Source organism: Haliotis asinina, chromosome 15, assembly GCF_037392515.1.
Source record: "Haliotis asinina isolate JCU_RB_2024 chromosome 15, JCU_Hal_asi_v2, whole genome shotgun sequence".
NCBI lineage: Eukaryota > Metazoa > Mollusca > Gastropoda > Lepetellida > Haliotidae > Haliotis > Haliotis asinina.
This window is the reverse complement of record NC_090294.1, coordinates 31,378,266-31,398,863: the sequence shown is the minus strand read 5'-3', so window position 1 is coordinate 31,398,863 and position 20,598 is coordinate 31,378,266. Positions and strand designations below refer to the sequence as shown.

The following is a 20,598-nucleotide window of genomic DNA, read 5'->3' as shown; positions in this document are numbered from 1 at the left end:
TGCAATTTATATCCATTAAAGCGTAGAACCATCACCCATGGATGTGATGGTGGATATACATAGGGTGGTAGGTCACTTGTGTCTTGGTGCGTTAAGCTGTCTCGCTTCCAGTCCGCGTATTGTTCTGTTGGGTATGCAGAATAGGAGATCTTGATGGAATGCAGACCAATAATAAACGAGAGGGTTACGCACATATTTAAACCCGATTTTCTTTAAATCTAGTTAATATTCGTCTCATGATGAAAAATGTAGTTTTTATAAGTTGTTTGGCGACTCGTCTTTCGCGCCTTGTCGTTCCAAGCATATTGACATGGTCCAGTGTCTTCACGTAATTCGATTTGGAGATCAGTTTGTGACATGTTAGCTCCGAGCAGTCCTGCCTGGCTTTATCAAACCTTGTAGAGATTTCACAAACTAGGTTTGTGTCACATGCGTTGGATGTGTCTGTATCCTGATTGATCCGCCACTTCACCGGCCGATATAGGAGGTCCTCCCTAACACTTGACTAGGCGTGAAATGAATTGTTTGTTGTGTTTGGCATCTACTACAGATGTCCAGCTTTCGGGTTTTTCTTTAGATTAGCCAGCTGTGACTCCTGTAAGGCGTAAATATCAGCTACAGCCACTGATGACGTTGGTAGCTCACTCTTCAGTAAAATTCCAGTTTGATAAAGCGTAAGTTTGTTGTTAACAGATATTTTGCACAAAGTAATGGCTATCTATGTCCTTGCAAGATCATTTCGTTTTCATTACATCCCTTGCAAACAGTGTCTTTCAATTAGTTGCCCTCCGTCTGAAGAAATGAGTTGATCCTGCTAGAGAACAGAACGGAAAATAGATTTGAAAACTGTGCTTGGGAAGCTGGGAATAGAATTTATCTGCAGGTGCAACCAGACATTATCTTTGATGATACTAGACTATGAGATAATGAGGTCCCTACCCCGAGGGCTAGAATGCAAATGTCATACTACTCACATAGTATTGATAGTTTGCTGTATGCAGTTGTTGTACATATGTGTAGGAAACCATCAGGCTATTTAGTTCAGGATGTACAGATGTGCAGGAACAGTCCAAGGTATACAGTTGTTGTACAGATGTGTAAGAACACTCCAAGGTATACAGTTGTTGTACAGGTGTGTAGGAAAACTTCAGGCTATGCAGTTGAATACTTCTGAATCACTGTTATTTGTGAAGGTCCCGGGGTAGAATAGGCCTTCAACAACCCATGCTTGCCACAAAAGCGACTATGCTTGTCGTAAGAGGCGACTAACGGAATCGGGTGATCAGGCTCGCTGACTTGGTTGACACATGTCATCGGTTCCCAATTGCGCAGATCGATGCTCATGTTCTTGATCACTGGATTGTCTGGTTTAGACTCAACTATTTACAGACCGTTGCCGTATGGCTGGAATATTGGTGAGTGTGGCGTAAAAATAAACTCACTCACTGAATCACTGTTTTAACGGCCGGGAAACACACTTACGCAAACCACAGCTGATTCACTTGTAGCTGTACCTCACCTTACACTGCATTGGAACTGTTTCGCCAGCATCCTACAAAGTGTAGGATTTGCCCTTAGATCACACACAGTGAGTAGACAACACTCAGTCACAGCCACATAGCTTCCAAACGATTTCACATTTCAATTTCCTCTCTGCATATAGGGCTCGGAAAAATCACATTTTGTTTGGTCTGAACTGATGATATGGCCTGTGTCCGGCGTGCCCAAGGAGAAATGTAATGGAGAGCTCAATCAATTGGCCTCATTGAAGAGCAATCAGGTCGAAGGATCAGTTCACACAAATGCTGAGCAATCAAGCAGTGGAGGGTCAACATCACAACCAGATGAAGCACCTTGAAGCAGGATATCTCCTGAGAACGGAAGGCGCTCCCCTGATCAGCCAGTGTAATTATTGCCGTACTTATGCCTTTCATTGGGACACTACAATCATAGCCATATACACACTTTCACTAAAATGACCAGTAAACGTTATCGATAAAATGCAATTGCTGGAACTGAGGGTGTATGAAATAGTAATTGATCGGGACAGTTTTGCTGTGTCTGCGAGATAGTAAAACTGTCACTGGTTTGTAGCTGACCGGGGTAGTGAGAGCTGATGGCTGTATTTTTGCAGGCTCATGACATACTTTCCATCAATGACTTCTCGAGTTTATGTAACGTGTACACCTCATGTACGTACAATGGTCTGTTAAGACGCCACTCCTTTGAATCCTTGGGTGTTTCAAGAGATGCAGTACGTCCTTTAGTTGTTCTTCTGATCCTGTGTGTGATGTCATGAGTAAACCATCCACGTTTACAAGTGGGAATAAGTTCACCCGATAGCAGATGATCTTTGTCTAGATAACAAGAAGACTGTCGTTACTTGCTCCTTATCAGATCAAATATAAGCCCAAGGCGCAGTATTGAATGACAACAGTACATCACAGACTAAATTCTTCAATCAATATAATTCAAGATTATACACATCAGTCAACAACCAGGCAGCATGACGTAATACGTTTCTTCAGTTACAGTTAAGCTGTAGTATTTTAGGAGATATAACTTCTTAGGGGAGTACAAACATTCTGACACTTTTCCTAAACCCAGTATATCGACACACTTACGCATCACGTTCTTACTCTGTTATATGTGGCATTGATTTAGAAGTCCAGCCTGTGTAAGGTGTAACTGGGTGCTGAGGGACACGCAGCCCTAGACGACGGTCACGACACTTCATTATACACGTGGACACACGGAGATAACCTTATGTAAAGTGTGTGTGTTTACGAGTTGCACTGTGTTCTTATTACCTAGATGCATCAGCTCGGTCATGTCAGCGACCTCAAAGTGGAGTACTGAATTTACACAACGTACAATACGTACATGTATGTCTCATCAATGAATTATGTGCTGTGCATCGATTTGTCTGTGCAATAAAAACACTTGTTCACTCCAACATGAAAAACAGTCTGCATATTCATACATATGTATATGATGTTTTTGAGGGTTATGTCGGAACATCGATCAGTCTGTGACCAGAGTACCGGTGGCCAGTGGAAAGGCAAAATTACACACAAACGTGTTTGAAGAAAATATGTGTTTTCATAACAATCACTGAATGCTTTCAAATATTTTGTTTGAGGTTTTAATGTTTTCAGTGAATTCTGTGACAGCTGTTGTATGATACCTTAATGGTAAATCGGCCTTCCGTCTTGCAACGCGTTGATAACTGTGTACATTGGATATGGAGCAGAGCTAATACAAACGAACCAGAGATTTGGACAACGGTCGGTCATAGCTGAATATGTGTGCATTCTTTCTTTTATCTCAACCTGATGTTCCATGCGGAACCAATCTTTGTATGTAAGATGGACACATATCTCAACTTGATGTTCTGGAACCCATATCTTTGTATGGAATGTGGACATTTACCTACATCTTTGTAGGAAACGTAGAAATGTATATTAACATAGACAGACGTTTACCTTCAAACCACAATTTATACAATGTATGAGTCTGGATGATATAGTGTTGACTCCACAAATGTCCCAGTTCAACCACATTCTGATATATTTGGAAGAATTTCCTTAGGTGATAACACGTCTCGCAGACATCTACTGACTGCGTGACATGTGCTGTGTGGTCGTTAGCTTCATGGTGTTCACAGAATCTACTTAACGTCTCTCTGCCTGGGACTACAGAACAAATTGCAAGGCCCCTGTGATGACACTTCGAATGTTGAGCAAATCGCATGTTTTGCACTGTGGCTGAGCGGAACCCAACCCAACCAGGAGGTCAGGATACTATGACAGATAGACATAGGTACGTAGGAAGTCACGAGGTACGAAAGACGATATGAATTCGAATTTTTGAATGATACTGGGGAACAATTAAAACTATGCCTTGGTAACGAAGTCTATCTGTCACTCATTGACATTAAACGTGTTTGAAACGACCAGGGAAAGAAGTAAACAGTCTTGAAGCTTCACAGCTAATTAAAAAGCGAGTAATGGTACGTGTACTCTCCTATCCCCCAGCATGACACCCACAAACTGTATGTTCCTTTCTGTCAGGAGTCGTTAAGGAATTCCCAGCCTAAATATACTGAACACGTGTGTACGAAACTGTAAGACCTGAATCCAACCTGTGACTATAGATGTGGAAACACAGGCCTGTTTTAGTCTTAAAACGATCATTTTCACATTAACTCTTATATTTATATACTCTTATTTCCTATATTATACAGATAAACGTTGCAACATTAGAAAACAACCTCGTATCAACAGGTAACTATCGATTTCATGGCACAAAAGATTACCACATGCATATGCTTCTTGCATTAACCCACCAGCAAGTATTCACTTACACACGAAACATCAACGTCTGCCCATTCTCTAATGATATGTAGCGTCTTGATGTTGCCGGTGTGGTGAGAGTAGCACGCTAATGCATGGTGCATGTCACTTGACCAACTCTCTGCGGGTTCAGCCAATAGGTGTAGTCCATTTGTAGATGTCGATGTCTTCAATGTCAAGGCTGTCATTAACATCAACAGTAGAGGTGTCTAATTCACTTCAGTTTGTCTCTAATGAACCCATTATAGCTTTACGGTTTCCTTTATTGACTGACAAAACCCAGAACGTTGAGAAGTGGAAGCGGGATCTGAGTGTGTCTTTGAGAGCTGCTTAACACACATCCCCATAAGGGTTGTATTTGCCTCTAATATTCACAGCCATTAAATTAACACGTTCTTAGATTGTGAAGAACATTATCAACGTAACATATAAGAATAAGCCCAAATTGCTATTAAAAAGTGAAATCATCACTTTTCAAGCACATTCTATCGGGGGTCCCATCCATTAATTCTTTAATTCTTAATTCTTTAATAGTGACATGAAATCCTTGTTAGAAATCCTGGGGGAATGTTTGCAGAATGTTTTCACTGTAAACGCGGCAAAACTTTGACTTACATTAACAGATCGGAAAATAAAGGTATTTAACCACGTAGGTTTTTACGTTTAATTAAAATCCAATTAGAGAATACGAAGAAGCAGTGAGTATGTTCTCCAGCAATCACATGCAACGAAGTTACTTTAATGGTGAAGTATCCCACTCAGATTGTAACCGTGGGTGATAGTTGTGGCGTGTCGTATGTTATATCGTTATATCGACTGGCTAAGACAATGTGGAGTTATTGCCACGGAAATAGTTCTACTTTGTGCCAAAATCGGACAGTAAAATGTCTGAAGTAAACAATCAGCTTCGCGAATGCCATAAATGGCCACAATAATTCTAAATAAGTGGCGCTGAACTGGGATCTAATGACTTCGCTGTGTTTAAGGGCAATAATGCTCTCCTATTAAACAGGGCCAGAAAAGAGCTCAAGGATGAGAGGGACGGTTGTTGCCTTGAAATGTCCGCAATAAACGCCCAGAAGTGATTTCTCCTGAACAAAGGTGCCTTATAATGATGGTGGAAGGTAGAGAACTGGTGGAGTTGTGTCATATCAACATCATTTAATGTCAGGAATTGTCACTTACAACTGTACCGTAGAGGGGTTGATTTAATGAAACAGCAGATTTATTTAGATTTCGCAGTATAACGTACAATGATCGTTTCTAATATATACTGTTGTTATTGCATTTCTAATACGTACTGTAGTAATTAACAGTTCTTCTTACATCTAAATTCTGCTACCGTAGACACATACTATTATATTTCCCCCATGCCAGATTATTTGAGGGTTCTCAGCTTTGGGATGAACAGAAATGGACGTGTATGGTATATAGATGTCTTGACAAAGCAAAGTTGATTAGAAATGAAGAAACGTGCCCTGATGGTGGAACTGTACATTAGCTGCCAAGACTGACGTGTCCTGATGGTGGAACTGTACATTAGCTGCCAAGACTGACGTGCCCTGATGGTGGAACTGTACATTAGCTGCCAAGACTGACGTGTCCTGATGGTGGAACTGTACATTAGCTGCCAAGACTGACGTGTCCTGATGGTGAACCTGTACAGTAGCTGCCAAAGGTTTATGAGCATGTCCTGTCCTGTCAGGTCACTGTACAATACAACTGTTATAGTTGTTAATGCAAGATTCATATAGTATATTTTGTGTATAATTTCCGCATGCAGATATCGCATAATTTTCATATATATTATAAATGCCGTTATACTTTGTAGTGTCTCCTTAGCACAGTGCCCCTATCACTTCAGCCTAGTGTGTTATATTACCTCCCTTGATAGTAACTTAACCATCTGGAGTTCAAGACCTGCTTTTCACTGAAACTTTTGCAGTTTTCGTTAATTTGTTTATATATCCCAGCACCACTTTCCGATCATATGACCATGAAAATCACGTGCGGTGCTGGGATCATATGCTCAGCAGCCTCCATGTTGTGACGACATCTCCTCTGTACAAAACGTGACATGGCACTAAGGAAGACAAATGTGAGTCTTGCAACTTTACTTCTTGTATAGATAGCTCGTCAAATGTTTTCGATATTTCTAAACGTGATATTAGGTGATAGTCCGTTAATGCATTATATTAATTGTCAAGTAATATTACAATTGTTTATTTACAGTTTTCCATACCTCATCCATTGGCTAGTGATCATGTCAACATCTGCCAACTCACAACGCACCATTAAAGCCTGTGGATGCGAGTTTTTGGTCGTTTGTTGTTCTTGCGTCTACAGAAGTGTCTACTTCAGGACAGCCATGCTCAAATATTTCTCCAGACCAAAAACTATGTAGCCATGCTATATGATATTTACCTATTATTATTCAGTCTACAATCTTGATCTTTATCACTACCGCAGAGTACATTGTTTTGTCAACTACCTTGTTCCTCTTTGTCACTTCCATTAATTACTGTATATGACATTTATGGCCTTTATTGGTCATCCCCCTTGGTTGTGTCTGTCATCACATCAACTGTAGAAGGAAGTGCTATTAGTTTCTCAATCTGTCCATTGTTGAATCTTTGCCTGTCTATTGTTGCTAAAAGCTATATATATGTATGCTCACATCTATACTGGAGGTGAGATGTGAGTGCGGGGACCGGCATTCCGACTTTGTAGGGACTACCGCGAGCAGGATTATGCCGCTCGCAGGAAAGGCCCTGGGGTTGAGCTGGAAGTCCGCTCACCTCATTCGTGTATACTTGTTTGTCATGTCTTGTGAAACCAGCTAAAGAAGTTTGAACCACTAAACTGTGCCTTCGTCTTCATCAACGTATTCATTTGTAGTCGTCAACGTAATATTCATCTAATACTGAACCAATTCACCACGAGCAGATGACTAAAGGTACACGCTGACACAACTAATACGAGTGTTTTACAATGGCCCTGTTATAGGTGGCTGTAGGTACAGATGTGCTTTGATGGGGTGACTGTACAATACTGCTGGTACCATTCAGCGTACTACCGAAACGTATTGTGATTGTAAATCTGTCCATTTGTAGTGTTAGGATGACCTGTCTGTTGATGTAGCACAAGGTTTTCAATTCCTGTGCATGGATAACATTGTTGAAGAAGCATGAAGACACACTCAGTGTTGGAGTAGCTGCATGCTAATTTAACTTACTGTACCCTCTAAACGACTGGTGTTTTCAAAACATCGTTCTTCGTGACTGACATGAACATTCTTCAACACTCAACTGTCTCTTTGAAAACTGACATTAAAACTGTTCTTTTCAATAGATTATGCTCTCAATGTCTAAGTTTAAGCTGCTGACATAACGCATTCTGTAAATCTGAGTACCTTCAGTGTTTCTTAATTGAACAGACAGGTTTTCTGCTCTTTTGATGACTGATGTGTGAAGTTAATGTTTATTCAACACTAAATGGTCCTTTTGATAAATGATAGTTTCAACGGTTTTTTTTATAATTACTGTAATGTACCTTTATGTTACGGCAGCGCGTAATGCTCGCGGTGATGACAAAACGCTCTCAAGGACGACTAGTGTGTGACCTATATCCTTTGACATCAAACGCTCGACGATGACCACAAGTGAGGTGTGGTGGGGTTGGGTTGGGTTGGGTTTGGTTTATCGTGGTACTTGAGAATATTTCGCTCAAAAGACATGCATGCTAGTGTATATATGGCTGCTTGGCTTAAGCTGGTTTCATATTGCTAGCTCACTGAGATACCATGCCACAGTTTAGCATGAGCAGCCTACTCCGATTCCGAGTAGAACCAGCCCTTGTATCCATTAATACCGGCAGACAGGGACCAACATTATACTTTGGTCATCATGGTGAGTGAGTTTAAGTTTACGCCACTTCTAGAATATTCCAGCAATATCACGACGGGGAACACCAGACATGGGCCTCTTACATTCTAAATATATGGTCGGTTATCATAGAGAGCGCACATTGTGTGTGGACAATAGAATAAAGGCAATGTCTTTTATCACAGAGAGCGTTATGTGTTTAAAGTGGCATCGTTTAAATGTTGGACAATGGACATCAAAAAGAGCATTGTTTCAGGAAGTATGTTGCAATTCTAGAGTGACGAAGCAGCGTTGTTGTGATGTGAACATTGCATGTACATAAAATATAAAAATTCATCAATGAAAAATTCTCTTGTTAAAAATATAATTTATCCAATACCATACACAAGCTACTTTGACTACATACATGTACGTCAGCATATCAAGTATAGAGTCATTGAAGTGTTCCACAATACACCCTAATGACCCCAACAGCCGGATCGTGTAGCAGCAAGAGGCAATACTAGTGGATTCATAGCCAGACAGTGTCAAATACTGCCAGTTTCACTCGGGAGGAAAATCAGATCTCTGGTTCAATATCAGAAAAACTCATGGTCAATAATCATGTAAGAGAGTTTCGTGGATAATGCTGCTCATCGCCTCGTTCACATTAATGCTCTACTCAGGTGCCTAGCTGGTTATTTCCTCGCCTTGCTTGCAACTGGGAAGTGTGCCTACACATCTGTTTATCTCTAGACCCGTTCTGATTATACTTCTCTCTGATTGTATTGGCAGATCAGGGCACCACTTAAACATAAATAGTTCATCAGTTATATTCCATACTATTAGGTATAAAACTATATTTACGTGCACGTTGAGCTGAACGCTTGTGCGCGTCAATGAATTTAATTTTCCTCAAGTGCGATACCTGCTTTATAGCAGTTTTCATCAGGATTGGGGACATGTCAAAAGGTTTTGCCTCTACATCCATCATAAAACTCACACTCTCCGTCAAAGAAGGCTATTGCCCCTCTCGTCCATGGCACGTCTCAGCCTGCCGCCTGAATATGTGAGTGCATCTAAAAGTGTTTCAACTTGAAGGATGAGGAACATGTGGTATGAAAAGAAGACTAACTTGAACAATCTGCCGTGAATGGCGTGCTTTCATCAATATCGGATCCGGATTCACATCTAATCAATATAAGCGGGACATCTGGTACGGTATATGTTGTCTCTTTAACTCTCTTATGATTCCTGCTGTTCGTTATAACAGAGTTAACATATTCTTCATCATCGGCAAAGCTACTTTCGTCTAAACACGTGCTGGAGTTTTGTCTCCGATGTATGAGGGAGTCTCCTCTGTGAAGACATTGATCAGGCAGGAGTGACTCCCGTGTGTCATTCAAGGTCTTCCCTGTTCCGCTCTCAGTCTTGCAGCTGCTGTCATCTCCACTATCCTCACAGTAGGCTTTCCTCTTCATCTGGAATATTCTCAAGCTATGGAGTGGGGAGTCGGGGGTACCCCTGGAGAGAATGTTTGAGGCACTATGGTACTCCTGAGGGGCTGCCTTTTTGGCGGAAGACGGGCCCTTGAGGGACACTGGCCTGTAGATCCTCGAAGCCTGACGATGCACCTCGGTTGTAGAATGACTGCGGCTCACATCCATTGACGACGATCGTTCACTTTTCTGCTGGAAGAGTCGCGGACGTCGCCGGAACTGACACAACAATATACGTTTGAAAGCACGTTGGAACTCCCTACTGGAGCACGCATAAATGATTGGATTCATGAGGGAGTTGCAGTAACCGAGCCAGAATATGATCTTGAAGAAAATCTCCGGAATCTGGCAGTGTGGGCACAACGAACCTGAAACACGAGAATAATGTTAGTGTATGAACAGTTTCAGAATTTGTCAGAAATATAATAACCGTAAGTGGTTTGAACTCTTAGCTCGGAAATTTCTTATTCGCAAAGAATATAATGTTGAATATCCATGTTATAGGTTAGTAGTCAGCATATATCCATATAACAATGAAAACTGGGTGTATTAAAGATTCGAGTCAGATACAATTGGAAAACACATCGGATGCGTTTGTACTTGTCCCTACTTTAGTGAGCGGTATCCATTGGAGATAATTGTAATAACAGAACACCTCCCTGTTCTCCATGTTGTACATCACGCTCTGACTAGTCATATCACAGTTCATATATTTTACTTGGCGCACTTTGGAACTTGTTATTATTTCGTTGATGCCTTTGAAACACTGCTGGGCATTTGAGACTTTTCCTTGTCACAGGAAGGTGTAATATCAACAGTCCTATAACACTAACAGTTACCGTCAAAAGAACTGTTAAAGTTGTTCGTCAAAAACGCAGTAAAGTGTAATGGCTTCAAACAAGTATGTTTGACCAGTCACGTGTGATGTGATTACCACAGTGAAATGTGTAGGCTCGTGTACCGAGGTGTGGTCCTATATCGTGCTTAGACGATGACCTATCAATGGGGTCTTGTTAATGTCAATTATTTGAGCGTGTTTTTTTTCTACCCAATATACCTCTCGTGTGGAGTCTATGTGTATTATTATTATTATTATTGTTATTAGACAGTACGTATTTTGTCTGTGTTTCCCACTGCCCGACGTAAAGTAGTGAAAGATTTTCGTATCTCAATTTCTGTGTTGACCACAGATCAGCTTGATCTTTCTTCAATAACATTTATGAAACATTGAAGCAATCCGCTCTATATTATGTATTGATTTATATCTTATTGCAAATTGATCTCAATTCTAAAGTTTCATGAAGCAAGATACAGAATTAATGATAATGTATTATGCATCTTTTCTCCAGCGACCCTGTTGGTTGAGTTTGCACAGGGAAATACATAAAATATTCACACACAGTCTAACCAGGGTGTGTATGTATCTATCTAGTTAAACGCGTCCCACTATGGCAAATGTCATTAACAATCTTCCGAATTCTTAGAGGGTTCAGCACACGCTCTTCGAAGTCTTAATTAAGATATGTGGTCAAACCTACTGGAAATGCTGCCAAAGTGGATAACCAACCAGGATGAATATCAAAGATGACTTTGTCAGGAATCTGTGGGGTCAACATGAAAATCAGTCGGGTAGAGGAAGGAGAAGAAGATGTCAACTAGAGAACAATTTTTTTGTACTGTTGTGTGGCAAATCATTACCTATGTGTTATAAGCATTCTTCTTCAGTATCATATATAGTAAAACTGAAGTTCGCAACGGAATCCTAATCATGTTTTTAGGTTACTTGAGGTAGACATTCACTTGAATAATATTAACACAAAATGTTTTCCTTACACTTCTCACTATTATTATTATTATTTGTTTTTAGGATATTTATGTAGCGCACATATCCACGTAACTCGTGCTTGCTCAGGGCGCTGGCATATATTTCCCTCGACCATTGAATGTCAAACTCAAGGGCTCATCGCATTATCAATCTCAGCTCCCTTGGGAGTATACAACTCTATCTGCATCTGGGCGCACCGAGTCGTTTGTGACTTTCTCCTCCTAACGAGGTACCAATTCACGTTTGGGTGGACTGGGATACATAGTCACAGTACTTTATTCATGTTTACTGCACGTTGCTATTCCCACAACTAGATGTTTTCCCGTATTCATATGACACCATCTGATCATCTGCCAACGGATTCGTGGGTTCTTTTAAGTGCACAGGGTTGTGTACTGTACACTACGGGTTGTGACAGCACGAAAAGAGTCTGCACACAAAGCTGACTCCAAGTTTTACACACGGTCACAGGTGGACTCGATCACAACACCTCAACCTCGCTGGATCACTAGCCTGGCGCTTTATTTGCGTACATGCTGTTCCATTCTGTTATATTTTTATCAATACAGATATATAAACAGAACGACAGCGTGGTTTTATTCAAATCAGCATCAGCAAAACATTGTTGCTCATCACAATATATATTCGGAGGGTGATGTTGAGGGTGTTTCTTAATTCACAACGGAATATTAATCATGGGCAACTCCCAAGCCACACAGAGCTTTAGGTTTGCATGAAATACAGTGACATTACAGATGATATTTTCACATCTGTGCTACAGTATCTCTGCAACAAGTATATAGCTGCAAGAAATCCAACGGTATAAATGGAATAAGATCTTCGGAGGAAGGACATGATTTGACTGAAAACCTTTCCACTTAGAAATGATGTAATGTGATTGTATCTCACGCCACATGTTTATTCCAGCATATCTTCTGTAATGATTATAACTTATCTTGTGTAATGATTATATGTTTATTCCAGCATGTCTTGTGTAATGATTGTGTGTTTATTCCAGTATATCTTGTGTTATGATTGTGTTTATTCCAGTATATCTTGTGTAATGATTATGTGTTTATTCCAGTATATCTTGTATAATGATTATGTGTTTATTCCAGTTAGCATATCTTGTGTAATGATTGTGTTTATTCCAGCATATCTTGTGTAATGATTATATGTTTATTCCAGTTAGCATATCTTGTGTAATGATTATGTGTTTATTCCAGCATATCTTGTGTAATGATTATGTGTTTTTTCCAGCATACCTTGTGTAATGATTATGTGTTTATTCCAGCATATCTTGTTTAATGATTATGTGTTTATTTCAGCATATATTGTGTAATGTTTATGTGTTTATTCCAGTTAGCATATCTTGTGTAATGATTGTGTTTATTCCAGTATATCTTGTATAATGATTATGTGTTTATTCCAGTATATCTTGTATAATGATTATATGTTTATTCCAGTTAGCATATCTTGTGTAATGATTGTGTTTATTCCAGTTAGCATATCTTGTGTAATGATTGTGTTTATTCCAGCATATCTTGTGTAATGATTATGTTTATTCCAGTATATCTTTTGTAATGATGTGTTTATTCCAGCATATCTTGTGTAATGATTATGTTTATTCCAGTATATCTTTTGTAATGATGTGTTTATTCCAGCATATCTTGTGTAATGATTATGTGTTTATTCCAGCATATCTTGTGTAATGATTATGTGTTTATTCCAGCATATCTTGTGTAATGATTATGTTTATTCCAGCATATACTGTGTAATGATTATATGTTTATTCCAGTACATCTTATGTAATGATTATATGTTCTACCTTTTTTGTTTACGTTTCTTTCATTTCATGGATTCTTTCTCTTATGAAACATTATATTATCGGACTTTAGATAGTATCATGTAGTCATATATACGTTACAATACCGAGGAACAACAGCTAAGCCACGATTTGGTCAAGAGTGATATTATACCTGATCTAAGTCAGCCAGCTGATATTGAACGCCGTGGTCTTAGAGCGTGTTAAAGATGTTTCGTCCAGATACCTAAACAGTTCACACAAGACAGGGCCTAAACCCCTCAGCATAATAGTTTTCATTGCTTTTCTATATGCTTGTTCGTTCTTTGTAATCCGCTTTGACAATTTTTGACGTGTGGGACTTTTGGTCAAATCAGTCTTTCAAGTATATACTTTATATCGCAGAGCCATGTGACTAAGTCTGTGACTAAGTCTTTGAATAAGTCAGGCTAGTGGTTGGCTTCATCGACAACAACGCTACATTCATTTTGTATGAGAAAAGCGTATAGGTGAGCGTGCGAACCACTGACGTATATTCCATCATGCATATGTATTATCTGTGTATAGTGTGGGATCTGAATCTTATTCGTATTCAAAGTTTGCTAAGGAAAGATTATACACCAAAGTCTGTGCATCTGCTGAAATAGCATACAGCATTGTTCAATGACAAAACCTGTGTCAGCATTTGAAGCGAAATAGAAACTAGATGAATCAGCAGGTGACCAATACTCAGCGTGGTGCCAAACTGAACGCATCTGACCAAACGTCAAAGCACCACGAAAACAAATTCTTTCTCCTAAACAGTTAGTGAACTGTGTGTAATCTACGTGTTTTTTTTAGGAAGGCTGTTCCACTCTTTATTAAGAACGTTACAGGTTTCTGAGATGAGGGAAGAATAGGACGCCCTGTAAGTTCAACCTGCAGCTCGTTTCTGGTTAAGGGCAAGGACGACCCTAACACAATGATGGAAGCTAGTAAGAATGTATCAGCACCTGTTTCCATGTACACATCAGAACGTCATGTATACCGTGCAGTCACGGGTTTCTTATGCCAGCTCATTAGTATATGTTATACCAATATTTATAGCACAAGCGCGCGCGCGCGCGCGCACACACACACACACACACACACATCAAAATGAGTAACTTGATCAAACTGTGTCTGCTGAGGACTGTTGATTGAGAAGGTAACGACGCTTAAGTGTATATAATTGTTATTTTTGTCTTAACGCTGACAACGGTGTCCTGACATGATTGTCTACTGAAAGACACAATACATATACTGCCTGATTTACAATGATGTGAAAGCATCATGCTTACTGAGCACGATGTGGCTGCCTATCCTGCTATCATCGTCAGTGCCATATTGGTAGAGAGGCAGCCAGCTCTGTGTGAGGGGATTAATGCTTATGGACATTATCAACCACGATATAATGAGTTCTTACGAAACATTCTGATGGCGTCAGCTGTCAGTGTAATACATTAAAAACATACCGAATGTTTTAGGCGCTGGCTTAAATATTCATCGACAACATCATATCAAGTATTATTGAAAGCTTTCAAATGCTCTATCTGATTCAATCTTTTTCAGATGCTCATAGAGGGATTTTCCCAGCATATGCCACCCGCAAGCTCCATGTTAGATAAGGGATCTGGGACTACAATAAAAAACACACGTCATGATAAACCCCTTTTCTCTAATTTCCAGCTACAGGTGTTTGCACTCTGGTCTGTCACGAATAGATAACACCCTTCACTTTACATACATACAACAAGAGCGTGTTCTCAGTCTGAGAAGTTGGTATCTTGTTTAATCCAGGGTATTGTATATTCAAGTCGACATCTTTATTCGTCGATATTAATAGAACCACATGTCACGCGTTTTGTTTCACTATGTTTCTGACAGGTGCGGCACCATGTTTATACGCAGATTCCATTTGAAAGCATTATGATAAGGAACGTATGCAGGCGATCTTGCATGTAAAGGTTCTGTTGTTTCTTTTAGTAAAATATAAAATGAAATCTAAATCGTACACATGTGATGCAACACAATACAACCAGCTATCACAGAGAATGCTGAATGCTGGATGGATGTTGGCCATTGAGTAGGGAACTACAACTACCCTACTATAAATATTGTAAAGATGATATGAGAGCTTTTCGAAGATTCTATTACATCAACATTCATGTTTATCCGTGTTCTATGTTGTTTTGGCTTGCAATTGACGAAAGGCCTTTCAGCAAAGGTAACAACTATAGCTGCAAACAGTGTGAGTTGACTCTAACCTTAAACGATATTTCAGTTGTACTACGACGTGTCTGTTTATATGGGAGGAAGACCCGGAGTGAAGCGGGTCTAACACATTCAACCACGTGGGTGTTACCGACAAACCAAAAGTCAGTTTCATACCCAAATGCCAAGGCGACGCAACTCTGCACACCGAATTCTGACATTTGAACATAGGGGATGGCTTAGATTTTTAACTGAGTTATCTGCAACATCTAGCTCCACTTCACAACGTTAATCCCGATGGTACACTGAAGTCTGATATTTGAATGTAGGTTTGGTAGGAACGAGAAGGGATGGAACTGATTTGACGTTTTATGATACATAGTTTTATCATGCATAGAATGTTTGGCACGCATGCATTGCCCTGATTAGTCAGTGTTCTATATGCAAATATTTACCTCTCACGCAAACAGTGCTTCCCAGCAACAAGTTGGTTTACATTCACACTCAAGGCGGAGGCCACGGGAATAAATATCCGGGTAAATATACAACTGTATCTAAAGAGTTAATTATTTCCTGGCCATATATTTGTTTACATAATAAACAATCTGTACAGTTTCTCCACTGTCAGTGATTCTGTTTATGCTCAGGGGCGATCCAATACCTTTTCATTGAAGCCATGCCACTGTTGCCTGTGAGAATGTTTGCAGACATAAAGCCATCAACACGTTCAAGCTTTATGATCATATCGTCCTATTTGAAGCACTACACATGCGTTATTGGTAGAGGTACGCTACAACCTTCTGACAAGCATGTTCCATTGTTTACATATTACGCACAAACCACCATTGAGGGTGAGATTCGTAAACTCGATTCAGAAGACCGTAATGTTACCATCAAACCACAAATAGTTTGTGTTACTGACTACAATGTTCGTTCACGGATGTTGAACTTGTCTTAATGTCTCTGGCTATCATTCACTGAGGCTGACAGGTTGAATACCATGGACGTTTAGAGGTGTGTTATCCATCGTAGATGCTGAATTATCAAGACGGACCCTGGCGGACTTCAGTGACATCTTATCCATTGTAGATACTCATCATTAAGACTTTACTGGTTTGACATCTTATCCGTTATAGATGTTGAATTATTAAGACTTCACAGGTTTGACATCTTATCCATTGTAACTGTTGAATTATTAAGACTTCACTGGTGTGTAGCACATCTCGGACTTCAGTGATGACTTATTTATGGATGCCGTCGAATTTAGGGACGCCACTGGACAACAATATTTATATCGTAGAGTGGACATTGCTTCACCGATGATCTCAAGTGTATTTCAGATAATGAACTGATATCCATGCCGTCCATCGCCCAAAACAACACTGAAGGGGCTGTGTAGCTTTAAAATTCCTTGTACAAATCTACCTTACATTATCTCCGCCACATTTCAGGCTCTGTGTATCTGTATGTTTGTCATGTAAATATTGAAATAACCTCTTAACTATCCTTTTCACTTACGCGAATAAAACATGTATATACAAAACAAGAAAATATCCTCTACATGTAATTTTGTTTGTACTTTAAAATGTAAATAAACTGGTAAAGGAAGTATATCTGGTTTTGCTTATTGGACGTGCGTAGTGTCGAAGATTGGCATGAAAAGAACGGACACTGCTCTATTAAAGGTGGATGGAAAGTCAATAAGTATACCTAGTGGTGGTCTGCCATACTGTCATGTCGCATTCAGATCACATGACTGCGGTTTAGGGGACACTGATTGCAAACGCACAGAGGTCTGCAGACCCGTCGTTGTCACTGTCAGAAACGCCGTCCCAGCAGTCCCTGGGCACAAGCTGCATATTACGGACAGTCACAAGGACTAGAGACGACCAAGAGTATATATCATGCAAACAGCGGTGACATTTTACTGAGTCCGGGCATCTCGCCACATGCTGGTCGGACCGAATGGAAGATGACTGAACGCACGTCTTCTAGCGAATCATCATTGTTGTCGGCGACACAGTTATCCATATACACGGACGACGAACTTGTGGTTTTATAAATGTATCTAATTTCGGTCACTCTTTCACAAAAGATTTTAGTTTCGATTCCAGCAGCTTGAGAGCTAGGGTGTGACTGGCATGCCAATCTCTCAGACTCCACGGGTATTTCAGAGATGCAAACTGATGGTCTCCGTTGTCGAGTATTGAGATCACAGGACACAACCCACATAAACCTGAGATACGATAGGATTACGTTTACTGCATACAACCATCACGAGTACTTTATTTCTATGTTCGGTTTCCGAGTAGATTCAGTTCGTATTTCGACCTATTCATGAGGGAGATAACAAGAGATTTCACCTTTGTCAGGCTGACTGGCTGAGTAACAAAGCCCGATCTGCAGACCCACTGCCGATATCACACTGGAGTCACATAAAGACCAGGGATTTCACCATATAATCAGTTCCTCGCTGCAGTCGTCCACGTACACCACGACCTCTAATGCCCCTACCCCCACCCCGCTAAAAGATTGCTAACGTCGGCATCATCTGCTACAAGTTTACATTCATCCTGGTTGCATTCCAGGTGTCGGATATCTAAGTGTAAGTATTGCAGGGTCCAAGCAAATTCCAAATAATGTCATGTTACAAACATGACACACCTTTCGTTATACGTACATATCTCAAATAAAATATTCCGACTTGTATTTTCGTTTGGCCTCAGTATATTTCATATACTCTTGCTACCCAAATTAAAATAGCAACACTGTATGCATCATCAAAAAGTTCAGCATGCTTGATCAACAACTGTGTACGTTAATAATCATGCTTCGTAATACAACGCATCAAATATATCATTTCGAAATCCTGATAATACAAATTTCTCACCATAACACATTTGTCATCTACTTTTGTTATTGTCTCTATAGGCAATATGTGTATTTGGCGCATATTCCGCTCTCAGAATCTAAATGATCCAAATATTCTTATCATAGTCTTTGTCTTCAAACAAGTGTTCTGTATTTTATGTAGGCAAAAGTGACCACTAAAATCTGACATGCCACTTTAGTGAAGCGTTGAATGCAGTAGATTTGAAAATCATAGCTAATTGGGCGTTATTCCCAGTAGACATAAGCAGACTCCGCCCTCTATGTGAGCAGGAGACATCAGTTTAACGGCTTCGACATTTCAGTGGCGTGTCATCTGGAGGAAGAGAGTGAGTGAGTTTAGTTTGACGCCGCAGTCAGCGATATTCCAGCCATATGGCGGTGGTCTGTAAATAATCGAGTCTTGACTAGACAATCCAGTGATCAACAACATGAGCATTGATCTGCGCAACTGGGAACCGATGACATGTGTCAACCAAGTCAGCGAGCCTGACCACCCGATCCCGTTAGTCGCCTCTTACGACTAGCATGGTCGCCTTTTATGGCAAGCATGGGTTGCTGAAGGCCTATTCTACCCCGGGACCTTCACGGGTCCTGGAGGAAGAGAACATGCCGAAGTTTCTTCAGAGTTTGCCGTGCATGGGAACCCAGAAGCAGGCGCGTGGTGCGGACATACCTAGAAATATGATCATGAAATAGAAATATGAACCTTGTAGTCGCACCATGACTCACACAGGCAAGGAATCCGTCCGGGCATGAAGATGATGCCTTCAATAACGATGTCACTCATGCCTCTTTCAAAATGTGAAAATACAACTTCATGCAATGCACGCAAGCATATTTGCATAGTAAGTGGTCAGAATACAAGTAGTGTCACTAAGCTGACCTAATCAATTTTAAAATGTAATGAAAGTGAAGATCGTAATTTAAGATGACACTAAATGTCAACAAAAACATGACAAGTCAACTTCTCTTGATATCTTGTTCTGTGGTTGTTCTAACGCAGAAATATTTTCTACACATACTTTGACCTTGACACGAATGTCCTGGTGTATGAAATTTGCAAATATAGTAACGAAGAAATTGCTTATTGAAAAACCTAACTAAACATTCAAAGGAAGTCTTGAAAGTGTATGAAGAAAATCCAGGGAACTGTTCTCGAGATTATCTCGCTGACACTCTGACCGTCGTGACCTTGATTATTATCTGAAGGTGACCCAAATCGACTGGACCTTGCACCTTCCCTAGATGAACCTTGGTGTCAAATATGAAGAAAGTCCAGTGAATGATTCTTGAGATACATTGCTTGCAATCTTTACATGCAACTTAGTGTCTGAAATATGCAAAAGTAGTAATAAAGAAGTTGCTTATGAAAAAACATTCAAGGGAAGTCTTGAATGTCCATGAAGAACATTCAGTGAACTGTTCATGAGATAACTTACTGACAATCTTTACATGCCAATTAACATACTGAATCTTCAAATGTCGCCGTGACCATGAAAATTATGTAAAGGTCATCAAAATCAACTGGGCACCCTGCCTTGCCTATAAAAGCTTGCTGTTGAATATGAAGACAATCCAGATACCTGTACTTGAGATACCTCGCTGACAAGGGTAAAACGTTAACGTCCACTGGGACCTTGAAATGACTGTCAAGGTCACAAAACCTGTCTGCGACATTTCTAATACTGTGATGAACATAGGTACCAAATATGAAAAGAATCTAAAGAAAAATTCTCAAGATATTCCAGTTCATACTGATGGACGTACTAACGCAGTCAAATATTATATCCCCCGTTTCGTCCTAAACGTGCGGCGCAGGATAGTAAATAAGTAGTCGACGTCATGGTTTCAAATTGCAATGTGCTACTACAGAATGAACTGTGGTTGAAAGGAAAACCGATTCCATACAAACCTTTACATACAAAAAAGGGACATGGTTTTCTGATATAAACTTTATGTAAGTCGCCATTCAAACGTGGTCAGCCTTTTTTATTTTAAAACATGTTGGTGACCAGAGGACAAATGGGTTTTATTTTGGGATATACTCTGATAATAAAACAGAAGGAATACTCTCGACTTGTCTGACCGGCGTTTACCGGGACAAACGCTGCACGCTGTAACAGACAGT

General features: G+C 40.1%; 1 protein-coding gene across 1 annotated transcript in view; it reads right to left on the bottom strand.

Annotated features, from left to right (window-relative positions):
- Positions 1 to 8,589: 8,589 nt before the first annotated feature.
- Positions 8,590 to 20,598, bottom strand: part of LOC137265528 (alpha-1A adrenergic receptor-like) — a 61,452-nt gene continuing 49,443 nt past the window's right edge. The window contains exon 5 of the mRNA XM_067800944.1: positions 8,590 to 10,085. Within this exon, the coding sequence (XP_067657045.1) occupies positions 9,349 to 10,085 (737 nt within the window). The 3' untranslated portion in view covers positions 8,590 to 9,348. The remainder of the gene's footprint in view (positions 10,086 to 20,598) is intronic.